At 46.9% G+C, this 16,523-nt stretch overlaps 1 protein-coding gene and 1 long non-coding RNA gene across 3 annotated transcripts in view; one reads left to right on the top strand and one right to left on the bottom strand.

The window, feature by feature from the left end:
- Window positions 1-8,350, top strand: part of LOC108698119 — a 79,478-nt gene extending 71,128 nt beyond the window's left edge. Inside the window, exon 7 of the long non-coding RNA XR_001932565.2 lies at window positions 7,438-8,350. This is a non-coding gene — a long non-coding RNA (uncharacterized LOC108698119). The remainder of the gene's footprint in view (window positions 1-7,437) is intronic.
- Window positions 4,761-15,486, bottom strand: lmo4.2.L (LIM domain only 4, gene 2 L homeolog). 2 transcript variants are annotated; one of them, NM_001085710.1, is given in 5 exon segments: window positions 4,918-6,597; window positions 6,691-6,861; window positions 7,060-7,156; window positions 9,030-9,276; window positions 15,339-15,374. In NM_001085710.1, coding segments are annotated over 4 exon segments (516 nt in total). In that variant the 5' UTR covers window positions 9,269-9,276; window positions 15,339-15,374; the 3' UTR covers window positions 4,918-6,588.
- Between the last annotated feature and the right edge of the window lie 1,037 nt (window positions 15,487-16,523).

Below are 16,523 nucleotides of genomic sequence, written 5' to 3'. Positions count from 1 at the left end.
TTAGCACCAGAACCTGCAGCCCTCACTTGGCATGTTAATCAGTGCTTTTTTTTGGCACACCTCTTGTATAGTGCTCACAGGCTTGGTTGCCCACCTTGTAAATCAGCCCCCTATCTTGTACCTACAGGGTTACAGAGCCACACTGCAGCCAAACAGGAATCTCCCAACTGGAGGAAGAACCTATATTTAAGGGTAACTGGAACAGTCCACCAAACAGTGAAGAATGTTTCATAAATCTCTTGCACAAAGTTGTCCCATCCCATACAATATCTTTGATTGGCCAAGGGGGGATAGCTAGAGATAGCTGGGAGCAAGGGGGTTGCCAGACCCAAATTGACAATCTGTGGATTCTTGCAAATGGCAGAGGGGCTGCTGTAAGTTGCCATAGACAGTCACTATTTATTGTGCTTGTGGGAGACTGTTTGGGCCTCTGTGTACATGAAATGTCAGAGTCTGGACCTTGCGAATGAAAGGAATGAGCAGATGGAGAGGGGGATACATATCTCGCCTATTCAAGCTACAGCTGACGGAAACAAGAGACGTCGGCCCGTGTATCGCCCTTTCCCATCATACAGTCTCTGCCACTAACGTTCCCTTGATAGTGTCTCCGAACAATGGTCCTTTGGTCGCCCAGCTCTGTGACGGAGATAACAGGCGCAGACGTGTCATTCCATGACGCAAGAATGGTTCCTCCTGGGGACAATGGACTGACAGGAGATAGTGCGAGAGGTCCAGCTGCTGCTGTAGATTAATCCGCTGGAAGAACAGGAGCCTATGGAATTGAGATATCCTGCACTTCCAGGGCAGAGGGGCGGAAGCCACATGCCAAACTTTCTGAATATTTACCAGATTTGGCCCCAAATCCAGCAATTTGTTAGTGTCACTGGGTGACCTCAATACACTTACATCTGTGTGGCCCTATCAGATAGCCAAAGCCAACTCTCCACACCTTAAGGCAGGGGTCCCCAACCTTTTTTTACCTGGGAGCCACATTCAAATGTAAAAAGAGTTGGAGAGCAACACAAGCATAAAATAGTCCCTTGGGGTGCCAAATAAGGGCTGTGATTGGCTATTTGGTTGCTCCTATGTGGACTGGCAGCCTACAAGAGGCTCTACTTGGTACTATACTTAGTTTTTATGCAATTAAAACTTACTTCCAAGACTGGAATTCAAAAATAAGCATCTGCTCTGAGGACACAGAGAGCAACATCCAAGGGGTTGGAGAGCAACATGTTGCTCACGAGCTACTGGTTGGGGATCACTGCCTTAAGGGTTACTTGGTGTCTCTTCTAAATGAGAATGAGGTCTTGTTCCTGGCCAAAGCCAACTCTCCACATAGGGTTGCCACCTGGCCAGTATTTTACCAGCCTAGCTGGTAAAACACCTGCCAAGGCCGGGGCCACTATTACAAATTTAGTAGTTGCCGGTAATTTGTAATACCCTTAAAAAAAAAAAGATCTTACCTTCTTTCAGACTTCTGGCCATTGTGCATGTTGCTCCGCCCCCTTTTGCATCACTGTGCATGGCTCCCCCCTCTTTTGCATCACGGACCACCCCCTTTTGTTCCCGGCCCCCACAGGCCGGTAAAATTTTTCAGAAAAGGTGGCAAACCCTATCTCCACACCTCAATGAGGTCTCGCTCCTGGCCAAAGCCAACTCTCCATACCTCAGGAGTTACTTGGTGTCTCTTCTAAATGAGAATGAGGTCTTGTTCCTGGCCAAAGCCAACTCTCCATACCTCAGGGGTTACTTAGTGTCTCTTCTAAACGAGAATGAGGTCTCGTTCCTGGCCAAAGCCAACTCTGCACACCTAAAAGGTTACTTGGTGTCTTCTCTAAATGAGAATGAGGTCTCGCTCCTGGCCAAAGCCAACTCTCCACACCTCAAGGGTTACTTGGTGTCTCTTCTAAATGAGAATGAGGTCTCGTTCCTAGCTAAAGGCAACTCTCCATACCTCAAGGGTTACTTGGTGTCCCCTTTAAATGAGAATGAGGTCTCGTTCCTGGCCAAAGCCAACGCTCCACACCTCAAAGGTTACTTGATGTCTTCTCTAAATGCAAATGAACACGGTGTCCCTTTTTTGTACTGATCTGACTCGCTGTGTTAGAACATCTCTGACTCTTCTCAGTTCAATTTGTTTTAATCATCCGCCTTTGAAAACGGGACTTTTAATTAAACCGTATATCTGAGCTGACGTGTCTTCAATTTCCATATCTGATTAGGGGGTACTATGTTCTTTCAAATCCTCTGAAATGCCGCTCTTTAACCCATGAACCCCTGAGTGCCAGATAAGTGGAGTCCCTGGGGCACCGTAACAGAAAGGAAAAAAAAATTCCAGATAAGAAACGAGTTGGAAGTCATTGTGACTCATGAGCAGACCCCTCCCTTCTGCATTGCACAATGGGAGCCATATTGGTTTAACTGGTGGGCACAGGATTCCTACCCTCTGTTATAAAGTCTGATTTTCTAAGGCTAAACATTCCCGACGGTGCAAAGTGGTGACATGACTGGGATTTCGGATGGTACCATCATCACTCTTCCCAATGAGAAGAATGGCATGTTAAGGAACAATAGTATATGGCCATAACCCTTACCTTTAGGTCTAGCCAGGAGCCTTCTCTGATAAGAACCAACGTCACATGACCTGGTTTTTAGTATCAGGGGCCCTTGCCGGGGACAGAAAGAAATGAGGGCCTATACGTCTATTCAGGCGCCATGTTCCAAAAATCCTACATTGTTAATTCATTAACAGATTTAACGAGTTCTCGTCTGTGGATGGGGGGGCACTTGAGCACAGGGGCTCACAGAGAGACACACAGACAGGCGAAGGGGTGGGGGTCGGACTTTGAAATGTTACCGGTGCAGCCGCGCTTTTAATTACCAGGCTGCGGCGCGAGGCCGGATCTGCTGATGTCTGGGGATCCAGTTAATTAAAATCCGCATTATTTTACTTTTAATTAGTTTCCCTCTTTTGTTTCCTCCTCGCCATATGGCGAGGCCCGTAGTCAAATTAACTTAATTAAGCTAATTACGCTGATCACTTTAATTATTCACAAGGCTCTGATTGGGTGAGAGGGGAATTTTTTTTGTCGTACCCTGAAGCTTTTTGATTTAAGTTTTCTCTCCCCCCCCTCCCGAGCACAGAGCGGTTATTAACCCCTCATGTATTGGGGCACAGATACCCATAATGCACTGCCAGGGCATCTGTACTGAGGGGCAGTGAGGGTTTGGTGGGGTAAAGGTTCTGCTGCATTAGGGGCCAACAGATGTGTCCAGTGCCTATTTATCATAACTGCAGGGGCCACAACTCCCTTCCCTCCTGCACCCTGTTCCCCACTAACAGCCTGACGCCCGACTGGAGAAAGATCCGGTGGGGGGGGGGGGGGATAAAAGGAAAGCAGGATGGTGGAGGCTGCCCCTTTGAAAGAGGGATTAGGGGCCCTGCAGGTGTCTGCTCAGGGCCAATTCAGGGCTTGTGTTTCCTTTTTTCCCCTAAGCACCTGATGATAAAGTGAGAGGCAACCTGAGTGGTCCGTAGCCGTGTGACCCCCAAATATGTCATATATTGGGAAGCTTTAATCTCCCTGACGTGAGTTGGTTTGTATGAGAGGCTCTAGTCATTAAACCCAGTGGGACCCGTGTTGCTAACTGGCTTTCATGCCCTTGCCCACAGAGCTGACAATCAAGTACCACATTAATAACAGCTTTACATCATATAATGTGCCAGGCTGTGCCAGGGAGCACAAGAGTTAAGGGCGAGCCTATGTCCTATAACATCTGCCAGGCAGGGAGTGAGACAGCCGGGAGTCTCAGCCTGGGAACCCTGGGGGGGTGGGAGAGATGAGGGGCTCATTAGTTTCAACAATCTGAACTGCAAAAAAGATGAATGCCTCATTAATCCCCGCTAATGAACACCTCTCTATTAACGAGCGCAGGCACACAGAGCAGGGCCGCCTCCCTTCCCTTTACATGCACCCAGGGGGCCACATTTATACCTACCAATCAGATTCACTGCAAGCAGCAATTAGGAGTCGGGGGGTTCCACTGCGGCAGAACTGTCCTGTGGCCTGGGAAATGGGGGACACTGAGCTGGGGCAATGCACTGATCTAAGCTTGGTCCTTGAGTTTATCAGGAGGGGACATATAGAGTTAATGCCCAATACAGAGGAGAAGGAGGTTTCATAAGTGAACTTGCCTTATTCACCAGTAGCTCCTTCCAGCAGACAAGAGGGAGTCAATGAGATTAGAAGAGGGAAAGGGGTGTTACTGGGAGAGTTGGGAAGTTGTGGGAATCAGTTGTACTGGCAGATATATTAGATAGGTAGAAGGAAGGGTCGGATGCCTGTTTTTACGGATATGCCACTCTCCCTGGGAAAGCCAAGCTCAAGGGCCTGAAATAGCAACCGGCCCACAAGCATGACTTCTGCCACTTGCCCTGTAAGGCCTTGTTTCTAACCCCAAATATTGAATTGTCAGCCAATGACTGTGCCAGGCTACACCCCTAAAGCAAATTCCCCCCATGTTGATTCCAGATTGTGATTGGTTAGTGCTGGGTGGTACCAGATTTGCTGCATGAAAGTGCTGTGCACCTGTTTTTGCCACCCGCTGAGACTTGAGTGCTGCTCCTTTAAATCAGCCATAAAGCGTAATTGCACTGCTGTGATTTTACAACCAGCCACTGGCAGTATAGATAGCCCCCGGAACTTTCCCTGGAACAGGTAGCCCCCCTCTGTTAATAAAATAACTCAAACAGGCCCTTGTCATGGAAACTTGAGTTTTATTTTTCAATAACGGCATCAAAATAGGGTGAAGGGAAGAAAAAAAGTGCAAAGTTGTTTTAATTCTTTTTTTTTTTTTTTTTTACAAAACCGGTTCCTGTCCCTGACCGGGCCCAGAATTCCAGGACGAAACACAACAGAAAGCACAATATTCCTTTATTCCAATTATTTACACAGGACATTATACAGTGGGATGGGGTGAGCAAGGAGTTAAATCCCTACAACTCCCAGCATCCTTCTAGAGCAGAGTGCTGTTGTGAAGACTGTGTGCTGGGGGGCCCCTAGGCACTGAATAGCACCCCTCTTGCAGCCAGCATTGAGAGCCCACTGAACTAATATACATTTACTATACAATATGATGCCATGGTTACAGTCAGTGGGTTCAGTGTGCCTGGGCCAGTGATTGGCTAATTTGGGTGGGGAGTGACACACGAGAGATTTGACTCCAGACAATGTTTTTTTTGGGGGGGGGGGGGGTTGGAATGTAGCTCATTAGTCCCAGGCTGGAATTAGAAGTGAGTGAGACGGGGGACACTCAGGATCTAGTTGTGCTGCTCAGTCCCATCTCTCATGGGCCCCTCTCACTGAGTGCTGGAAGGTGCACTTATAATCAGCCCAGCTCCTGCCTAATTACTGACAGGGCCCATTTCTTGGCAAATAAATACTGGCACCCCCCAACTACCAATAGGAAGATGTAACACTAGGGAGCCAGCGACAACAGTCCCCCCGTCATCCCCAGCAGAGGGCACATCTCACAGGTGTCACCAGTCACAAACCAGTGCTTTTCTGCCCCAAGCTCACCCCCTACTTAAGTGCTGCCCCAAGACATGAAATGATTGGCTACTGCCCACACCCCAAAAATACACTTACAGATCTCTGCCCACTCACTCTCTCTGTGCCCACTTCATCTCTCTCTCTCTGTGCCCACACTCCCTCTCCCCACGCTCTCTCTCTTTCTCTGAATCACCCGGTGTTCACTCTCCATGTACTTAACTAAAAGCCAGGAGATCCAATAAGTGGCCCCTTGGTTGCTCCTTAACTACAACTCCCATCAGTCACAGGGGTGAGAACAGGAAATCATTGACCCCATTAGTTATAAATCAGGCCCCTGCCTGAACTGGAATATAACAGAGGGGCCCCACTGACACCAGGCTCAGCCATGAAACGTCTGATAAACTCCCAGCAGCCTCAATCCCCACATTGGCCCATGGGTTGGTTTCCTACATGCTGCCATCCCCAGCCCCTGATGGAACATAATACAAATGGTTACATTTCCTTTACTGGGATGGGACCCCCAAATGCACATTGCAACACCCCTCCCCGGAGCATGTCTGATACAATATGGTAACATTGTTGGCCTGTACAGAATCCACACCACGTGTCTCCGACTTTGCTGCTCTCCAACATGGCGTCAGTATCCCACTGTGGCCTTGTGTCCATAACAGAGCTTGCGATTGGCTATCACCAAACAGGGGTATCCAGTGCACATCACAAAGAGTCTATAGCTCCCAAGCTCCCCCCCCCCCCCCAAATCCATCCATTGGGAAAATCTGTCTCTTATTTTTGTACGTCATTTACAAGTCTCTTTGTCCCTCCTCCTCCGGGACTGAAATGCCAATCTTTATGTCCGTGGTGGGCTGGGCACAAAGAACCAGCGACCAAGCAAAAAAAAAAAAAAACCCCCCGGAGGAGGGAGAATATATTTCTTTATATATATTTATATATAGGTTTCTTTCTATGTCACAATGTGTCTCCAAGGTAATATTAACAGAAGGCACGGGGGGTTCACATCTGGCTCACGCTCTGTCCCTTAGCAAACCTGCAGAGGGCACAAGACACAAGGGGTTAGGGTCTATATATCTGCACTGCTGCGTCAGACTCATGAAACAATGCATCAGAAGTGGATACTCACTTTCTGGTCGGGGAGCATGGGGCTGCCTTGGAGTGGGTTACTCTGGAGGGGATTCAAGTGGCCGTTCAGTAGCCCCGTGGGACGGTCGTGTTCGCAGAAGATGGTGCCATTGACGTAGTGAAACCTGTCGCCGGGTACCAGTCTGTTCCTGCACGTGGCGCATGTGAAACACTGATGGGAGGAGAAAGCACATTTATTGCCAGATCCAAACACCAAAAGTCTCACCAGGGATAATGGGCTTCTTTTCTCTGTGCTGCCTGTGCTCTCAGGCATAATGAATATGGAGGAGAGGTGGATGGTGGCTGTAAAGGGTCCCTTTACTTTGGCTAAAACAACTTCAGTACAGGTACACATAGAGGGGGGACTTACCTTCAGATGGTAAACACTGCCTTGTGCCCGCATGACCATTTCACTGGCAGGAATGGACTGGCCACATGCATTGCAAGCGCCACTGTTCCCAAACAACCTGTGAGAAATATGGGCATCAGGTTAGTGTTATGCTACTGCCCTCCTGTACTCCTTTCCCCTCAGTGTGGGGGGCAATGGAGACCCAACCAAATTATCTATATCTGTCAAGGCCTGGCACCTACTTGACTTGTGCTGGGGAAGGCCGACTCCCCGGTACCTGACTGTAAGCTCTTGTGGCAGATTTACAGAGAGCTTATACTGGTATCAGTGTACCATGGAAAAAGTGGGCGCTATATGAATACACCGATAATGGTACATCAACCTCATTTTCACTTTCAGGAAATCCTGCCTCCCTGCAAACCCGGGACATGTTACAGAGGGAGGCTCAGTGAGGAGAGAAGAGAAATGAAATTTACACAGAAGCCCCCCCGTCTCTATTAAACATGCTGCTCTTTTAATGAAAGGTTTTCCCTGTGTCTCCTTGAGAATCTTGCCTGAACGGTGCATAATTGATGTGAGTTTGCCTTTAATATCCTGTTCCCCGACTCCATCCCAGCACCACCGCCAAAGTGCCGTCCAATCTAATAAAGGGGCCCTGGAATGTTCATTTTAATAAAGAGAGTAATGCAAGTGGGGAGGGGAGCACAGGGGCCCCCGTTAGTCCTTCCTCCAAAGTGGCAGTTTGTGTATAAATGTGTGTATATAGGCAGCTGTGTGGGGGTATAACTGGGGCACAAGGGGTATGGGGTACATGCACACACAACTCAAAGAGGCAGTTGTTGGCACAGTACCCAGGGCAGGAGTCAGGGCCACTGATGAGTTATTGTGTTTCTACCAACTGAATGGGATGGGTGGCATCTCAGATATTAAACCTAATACCCAACTTAGCAGCTAAAAATAATACTGGCACCAATAGCTACTGCAGTGCACCTGCCTGGATTCTACAGAGTCCTGTGGCAAATTTGCCCCAAAAACTTCACCTAACCCACCCAGCTGACGCTCCTGACGTTACCCTGCATGCGGCACAGTACCTGTATTACTCACCAGCCGGGTGCCCTGCTAAATCACTACACTGGCATTAGCATGAACCCCCTCTGTGCCAGTCTATGCCCTCCCAAAATAACCTTTATAACAGGAAGATGGTGCCTTCAAATGGTTAAACGGATTTATGATGTCGTCTTTATTGCTAAATGACACTGTTAACACTGCAAATAATTCACTGTACAATATAAAATGTCATTCCTGAACCAGCAAGTGTATTTAGTTGTAATATTGGTGTGTAGGTGCATCTCAGGTCATTTTGCCTGGTCATGTGATTTCAGAAAGAGCCAGCACTTTAGGATGGAACTGCTTTCTGGCAGGCTGTTGTTTCTCCTACTCAATGTAACTGAATGTGTCTCAGTGGGACCTAGATTTTACTATTGAGTGCTGTTCTTAGATTTACCACGCAGCGGTTATCTTGTGTTAGGGACCGGCTATCTCGTTACCTTCCCATTGTTCTGTTAGGCTGCTGGGGGGAAAGGGAGGGGGTGATATCACTCCAACTTACAGTACAGCAGTAAAGAGTGACTGAAGTTATCAGAGCACAAGTCACATGACTGGAGGCAGCTGGGAAACTGACAATATGTCTAGCCCCATGTCAGATTTCAAAATTTAATATAAAAAAAATCTGTTTGCTCTTTTGAGAAATGGATTTCAGTGCAGAATGCTGCTGGAGCAGCGCTATTAACTGATGCGATTTGAAAAAAGTGTCTAAGACAGTGGGTGCCAGTGGGAATTGTGGGCACAAGGGAACAACTGCAAGTTCTGTTGCATTCCTGGCACACAAGGTTTTGGGCAGGGGGCTCAATATTCCCTTATCACTGACATGCCCCTCCTTTTGCAGGACCACTCCAATGAAGTTTGAGATGCAGATGAGCCCTGGCACTTACCGGATGTAGTCGTTCCGGCACAGGATCATGCCGCTCTTTGTGTAACAGGAGGTGCCAATCTCACCCAGTTGTGCCTGGCAGCAGGAGCATTTCAGGCAGCGAGTGTGCCAGTACCTGTCCATAGAATAGAGCAAGAAGCGGTCGCCAATCTTCCCTCCGCACCCGGCACAAGCTTTGGGTGGGCTGCCATTACTGCTCACCGCCGTGGTGGTAGACTCGGAGCTCCGGTTATTCACCATTACTGATCCTGCAACAAACAGAGGTAACCATGAGAAGGTACTGGGCATGTTGGGCAGTTTTTGGGTTGCCGACTCTTAAACATATCAACACACTGAACAGAAACGTCAGCCAGGGGGGCATTGCCATTGGGCACCAATACATGAATGGGCACAGAGAAAGTGGATTTAGCATGTGCAGAAATGGGAGACACCCCAGGGCCTGAGTAAGATCCCACCAAGGAGAGAGTGTGGCCACGGCAAGGTTAATGCCCAAAGGATGTAAAGAAACATAATAAGGGACTGGAGGCGCCACTTAGCTCAAGTGCCATAACATGGTTTATTACAGACGTGTCCCTAGGGGCTGCAGCTAATCCCCCCCTCCCACCAGATATACACACACACTGCACTTTATTTCACTCTCAAACACTTCACCCAGTGCTGAATGATACAATTGCTCAGAAGTCAGAAGCCTGGGTGCTATGCTAGAGCCTCCTACCAGCCATTAAACCTTCAGCAGGAAGTGCATGATGGGAATCTTAGTTCAATGTTTCATTATATCTCTTCCTTAATGTCACTTTACTGGGACCAGACCTTTCCTAGAGACACAGAAATCCCACAGCCCAGACCTGCTCCCTAACTGCCACATTAACTGCATAATGACACTCACACATGCAGTACCGTGGGCAGCCACAGTCTCGCCAGAGAAGGTTAAACCTGACCAACCCAGCCTGCTCCAAGCACTGAGCCCTGCAGGACAATAAGCTTTACCCTCATACTGTACTGTCTAAGGGAATCAATATGGCACCTCCTCCTCCCATATGTATAAATACAAATATACAGAGAAGGAATGTTCTGGGCACACAATAAACTATACCCTCATACTGTACTGTCTAAGAGAATCAATATGGCACCTCCTCCCATATGTATAAATACAAATATACAGAGAAGGAATGTTCTGGGCACACAATAAGCTATACCCTCATACTGTACTGTAAGGGAAGCAATATGGCACCTCCTCCTCCCATATGTATAAATACAAATATACAGAGAAGGAATGTTCTGGGCACACAATAAGCTATACCCTCATACTGTACTGTCTAAGGGAATCAATATGGCACCTCCCTCCTCCCATATGTATAAATACAAATATACAGAGAAGGAATGTTCTAGGCACACAATAAGCTATACCCTCATACTGTACTGTCTAAGGGAATCAATATGGCACCTCCTCCCATATGTATAAATACAAATATACAGAGAAGGAATGTTCTGGGCACATAATAAGCTATACTCTCATACTGTACTGTCTAAGGGAATCAATATGGCACCTCCTCCTCCCATATGTATAAATACAAATATACAGAGAAGGAATGTTCTGGGCACACAATAAGCTATACCCTCACCCTGTACTGTCTAAGGGAATCAATATGGCACCTCCTCCTCCCATATGTATAAATACAAATATACAGAGAAGGAATGTTCTGAGCACACAATAAGCTATACCCTCATACTGTACTGTCTAAGGGAATCAATATGGCACCTCCTCCTCCCATATGTATAAATACAAATATACAGAGAAGGAATGTTCTGGGCACACAATAAGCTATACCCTCATACTGTACTGTCTAAGAGAATCGATATGGCACCTCCTCCTCCCATATGTATAAATACAAATATACAGAGAAGGAATGTTCTGGGCACACAATAAGCTATACCCTCATACTGTACTGTCTAAGGGAATCAATATGGCACCCCTCCTCCTCTCATATGTATAAATACAAATATACAGAGAAGGAATGTTCTGGGCACACAATAAGCTATACCCTCATACTGTACTGTCTAAGGGAATCAATATAGCACCTCCTCCCATATGTATAAATACAAATATACAGTTAGGTCCATAAATATTTGGACAGACAATTTTTTTTTCTAATTTTGGTTCTGTACATGACCACAATGAATTTTAAATGAAACAACTCGGATGCAGTTAAACTGCAGACTTTCAGCTTTAATTCAGTGGGTTGAACAAAAAGATTGTATAAAACGGTGCGGAACTAAAGCCTTTTTTTTTTTAACACAATCACTTCATTTTAGGGGCTCACAAGTAATTGGACCATTGAGTCAAAGGCTATTTCATGGGCAGGTGGGGCAATTCCTTGGTTATGTCATTATCAATGAAGCAGATAAAAGCCCTGGAGTTGGTTTGAGGTGGTCACAGGAGCTCTCCATGCAGGTGAAACAAGTCGTCCTTAAGCTGCAAAAACAGAAAAAACCCATCCCAGAAATTGCTCCAATATTAGGAGAGGCAAAATCTACAGTTTTGTACATTGTGAGAAAGAAAAAAATCACTGGTGAACTCAGCAACGCAAAGACCTGGACGTCTACAGAAGACAACAGTGGTGGATGATCTCAGAATCATTTCCATGATGAAGAGAAAGCCCTTCACAAGAGCCAAACAAGTGAAGAACAGTCTCCTGGAGGTAGAGTCTCCATATCCAAGTCTACCATAAAGAGAAGACTGTATGAAAGTAAATACAGAGGCTGCACTGCAGGGTACAAGTCACTCATAAGCATCAAAAATACAAAGGCTACATTGGACTTTGCTAAAAAACATCTAAAAGAGCCAACACAGTTGTGGAAAAACATTCTTTGGACTGATGAAACTAAGATGAAGCTCTAGCAGAATGATGGCAAGAAAAGAGTCTGGAGAAGGCTTGGGAAGAGCTGATGATCCAAAGCATAGCACAGTTGTGTATAAAACATTTGGGAGGCAGTGTGATGGCTTGGGGTGCATGGCTGCCAGTGGCACTGGGACACTAGTGTTTATCCATCATGTGACACAGAAGCACAAGAATGAATTGTGAGCTCTTCAGAGACACTGTCTGCTCAAATCCAGCTAAATGCACTCACATTGATTGGGAGGCGACTCATAATGAGCCAAAACATACAGCCAAAGCAACCCAGGAGTTTATTAAAGCAAAGAAGTGGAATATTGTTGAATGGCCAAGTCAGTCACCTGATCTGAACCCAATTAAAAAAAAAAAAAAAAAAGGCTTTAGTTCGTCACATTTTTATGCAATCTTTTTATTCAACCCACTGAATTAAAGCTAAAAGTCTGCAGTTCAACTGCATCTGAGTTGTTTCATTTAAAATTCATTGTGGTCATGTACAGAACCAAAGTTAGAAAAAAAAAAAAAAAGTTGTCCAATATTTATGGAGCTAACTGAGAAGGAATGTTGTGGGCACAGAATAGTCTATTTCATATAAATACAAATATATAGAGAAGGAATGTTGTGGGCACAGAATAGTCTATTACATATAAATACAAATATATAGAGAAGGAATGTTGTGGGCACACCATAGTCTATTACATAGAAATACAAATATATATAGAAGGAATGTTGTGGGCACACCATAGTCTATTACATAGCAATACAAATATATAGAGAAGGAATGTTGTGGGCACACAATAGTCTATTACATATAAATACAAATATATAGAGAAGGAATGTTGTGGGCACACCATAGTCTATTACATAGAAATAGAGGAGAGCCTTACTCTGTCACTGAGAGGGAATGGCACAGTATCTGCCTGATGCCAATTAGCCTCCAATTTGCACATTATGCAGGAAAGGCGGCCAGTGCCCGGGCAGCTCATGTTACAGAGCAGTGATAAGGCGCTAATATCTCTTGTACCCAGCATTCTGCCAGGGGTCACAGGAAACTATTAAAAGCATGGACCCCTTCAGTGCCAGACCAGCCCCTCTAATAACGAGGTTCTGGGGCCCCTGAAACTCTAAGAGGCACCTGTACTGTATAAATGGATAATATTTTATGGGAGATGGCGCTGCACTACAAGCCCTGGGGAAGGTACAGCTCCAAGGAGTCACAGTAACACACGGATGGACAGACAAGGGGGTCCCAGTAATGGGAAGAAATGGGATTTTGCCAGAATACCCCCATAATGAGCAGATGTGCATGGTATTATTCCCAGCAGAAACATGCTCCTAAATTGGATTCAATTGGCCATATCAGAAAATAAAATCCAATGGAATTTTGTACTCAATGAAGTTTCTTCCAGGGGTTTTTCACCAATTTGGTTTTTCCGAGAAACAATTTTGTCCTGGGAAAGTCGGCGTGGGATCGGCTGGGAAAACATCTGCCCTCTTTCTCCCGAACAAACATGGAGTGGGGGAGCAGGAAACAAATTAGGAAGATGACATTAATCAACATCTGGTCACTAGGGAATCACTGACCCTAGCAACCAACAGAGGTTAAAACAAATAAGTACAGTCTGGGTAGTTAATATCTTACTTCCTAAATCATTTGTTTGCTGGGGGGTTGCTGACCCTGGAAACTTGTTTTTTTAATTTATTATTCGTATGTTGGCATATCTGAGATGGGCATTGTGGAAACCAAGTGGGCACAGTACAGGTTATGGTTAAAGATGCCAGGGGAACTGGGACAGGAACATTACAGATTATGGTGACAGTGGCAGGAACATTACAGATTATGGGGACAGGGGCAGGAACATTACAGATTATGGGGACAGTGGCACAGGGGCAGGAACATTACAGATTATGGGGACGGGGCAGGAACATTACAGATTACGGGGACAGTGGCACGGGGGCAAGAATATTACAGATTATGGGGACAGGGGCAGGAACATTACAGATTATGGGGACAGTGGCACAGGGGCAGGAACATTACAGATTACGGGGACAGTGGCACGGGGGCAAGAACATTACAGATTATGGGGACAGGGGCAGGAACATTACAGATTACGGGGACAGTGGCACGGGGGCAAGAACATTACAGATTATGGGGACAGGGGCAGGAACATTACAGATTACGGGGACAGTGGCACGGGGGCAAGAACATTACAGATTATGGGGACAGGGGCAGGAACATTACAGATTACGGGGACAGTGGCAAGAACATTACAGATTATGGGGACAGTGGCAGGAACATTACAGATTATGGGGACAGGGGCAGGAACATTACAGATTACGGGGACAGTGGCAGGAACATTACAGATTATGGGGACAGTGGCAGGAACATTACAGATTACGGGGACAGTGGCACGGGGGCAAGAACATTACAGATTATGGGGACAGGGGCAGGAACATTACAGATTATGGGGACAGGGGCAGGAACATTACAGATTATGGGGACAGGGGCAGGAACATTACAGATTATGGGGACAGGGGCAGGAACATTACAGATTACGGGGACAGTGGCACGGGGGCAAGAACATTACAGATTATGGGGACAGGGGCAGGAACATTACAGATTATGGGGACAGGGGCAGGAACATTACAGATTATGGGGACAGGGGCAGGAACATTACAGATTATGGGGACAGGGGCTGGAACATTACAGATTATGGGGACAGGGGCCCAGGGGTAGGCACAGGGGGTGACATATTTCCGTACAGACATTATCTGCCACAGGAGGAGCAAACTGATTGCAAGCTTTGTGGCACAGATTACCACACATGTAATTGGACTTCCCTCCAAAAGAAAAACCCACAAGCACAAGATCCGTGGGGTCTGTTTCCTGCAACTCGGTTACTAAAAAGGGTCCAGACCCTGCGCTCTGCAATGTTCCACAACACAAGTCCCCTTATTTTCTGCTCTGCTGATCCCAAATATGAAATCAATGCAATCATTATATAATTATATTAATAACCTGTCTCATGTCCCACCCTGAGAGCCCAAACACTGACCAATAGAAAGACAGAGCCCCAGCTGATTTTGTTCTTGTGCAGTCCCTATAGGCTCCAGTACAGACCAGGCAGGTCCAGCTGCACTCTATAGACCAGCTAACACTACTAGGCTTCCACTGACACACACATCAATGTGTTACACAACTAAAACTCCCTGCATCCCCTGTCACTCCATGAGAGCAGCTGCTGAGATCCCTGTAACTGCCTGAAGCAGCAGATTTAGAGTGCAAGCTCTGCGGGCCAGTGCTAGAGCAGCACATCGTTACTAAGGAGCATCAGGCAACTTGCTTCCCTCCCATGAGTCTTAGCGACAGACTGCACCTAGATACAATGTAACACTCTGCAGGCACGTGACTTCCTTACCTCGTTCTCTTCTCTTTGCCGGGAGTTCCACTAACGCTGCTGTTACTCACTGACTGACTGTCGCCTGCTCCCCGCACGCCCCTTATATAACCGCGCCTGTGACCTCATCCGGAGCCCCCGCCGGTAGCCAATCAGGCACGGGAAGGCGGGGCCGCTGTCAGCTGAATTTGTTGGGCAGGAGCTCTGCTGCCCCCGCGTGGCTGCTCGAGGTTATACACTGGCATTGATTATAGTATCACTATTAACCCTATCGGTTCAGTGGGCTCTTCTAATTCCCACACATTCTTCTCTGCACCCAGGCTGATGTAGGAAGCAGATTAGATTGTCAGCTCCTTGGGGCACAGCATGAATCTGCAACAACTGGGCACATAGAATTTGGGTCATTGCATATTAGGTGCCAGCAGTGGCCACGAGCCAAGACAGCTGTACATTGGGCCACTCTGCACAAAAAGGCCTCTCTCTTCTGACTCCCCTCCACCCTCCCTGAGCCAATAACCCTCAGCCTCTCCCCAGGGCCCCTGCACTTGCCCCTGTCATCACATGACACCCCATTTAACCCCATCTGCCCTAACATACCCCCCTCAATACTCTCTTTGGGGCCCTTGGCAGGTCCTGATATGGGATTCAGAATAGTCTATGAAATTGAAAGTAGACGGAGGCCCAGGCAGCCCAATAAATAGTGAGTGTCTCTTTACCTTCACATAAAGCCTAATGTAGAATAGAATAGAATAGATGTTGCACATCCCCAGTGTTACCCTATAGCAGCAGGTAGGGGCACAATGACGGCAGGGTGGGTATAAGCTGTAGAAAGTACAATATAAATGCAAGTCTCACTGATCCCAGAGCAATGGCAGGGCCCCTTATCCCCCTGAGATGTGCATATGAGGGCCCCGCATGAATCCCCCATTACACAGGATCAAAGCATTGGAAAGGGAAAGCCCCCACTGCAGGGGTCTGATTAGTCACTTCTGGGGTCCCTCTGAGTTTGGGGCCAATGAGGATTAGCTGTCGCAGCATACCAGCATTGCTGCACCCGCAATAATCCCCCAAGCACCCCACTTTGTCAGGTTCCTGCTCCAATGCATGATTAACCCTTGGCATGCTGGAGGGAGGGGCGCATCACACAAGTCAGGACTTATGGGAGAAGCTAAAAATTCCTCCATTCACACAATGAGCAGAGAAATC

The sequence above is a fragment of the Xenopus laevis genome, chromosome 8L, assembly GCF_017654675.1.
Source record: "Xenopus laevis strain J_2021 chromosome 8L, Xenopus_laevis_v10.1, whole genome shotgun sequence".
NCBI lineage: Eukaryota > Metazoa > Chordata > Amphibia > Anura > Pipidae > Xenopus > Xenopus laevis.
The sequence above is the reverse complement of the archived record's forward strand: the minus strand, read 5'-3'. Positions and strand labels throughout refer to the sequence as shown.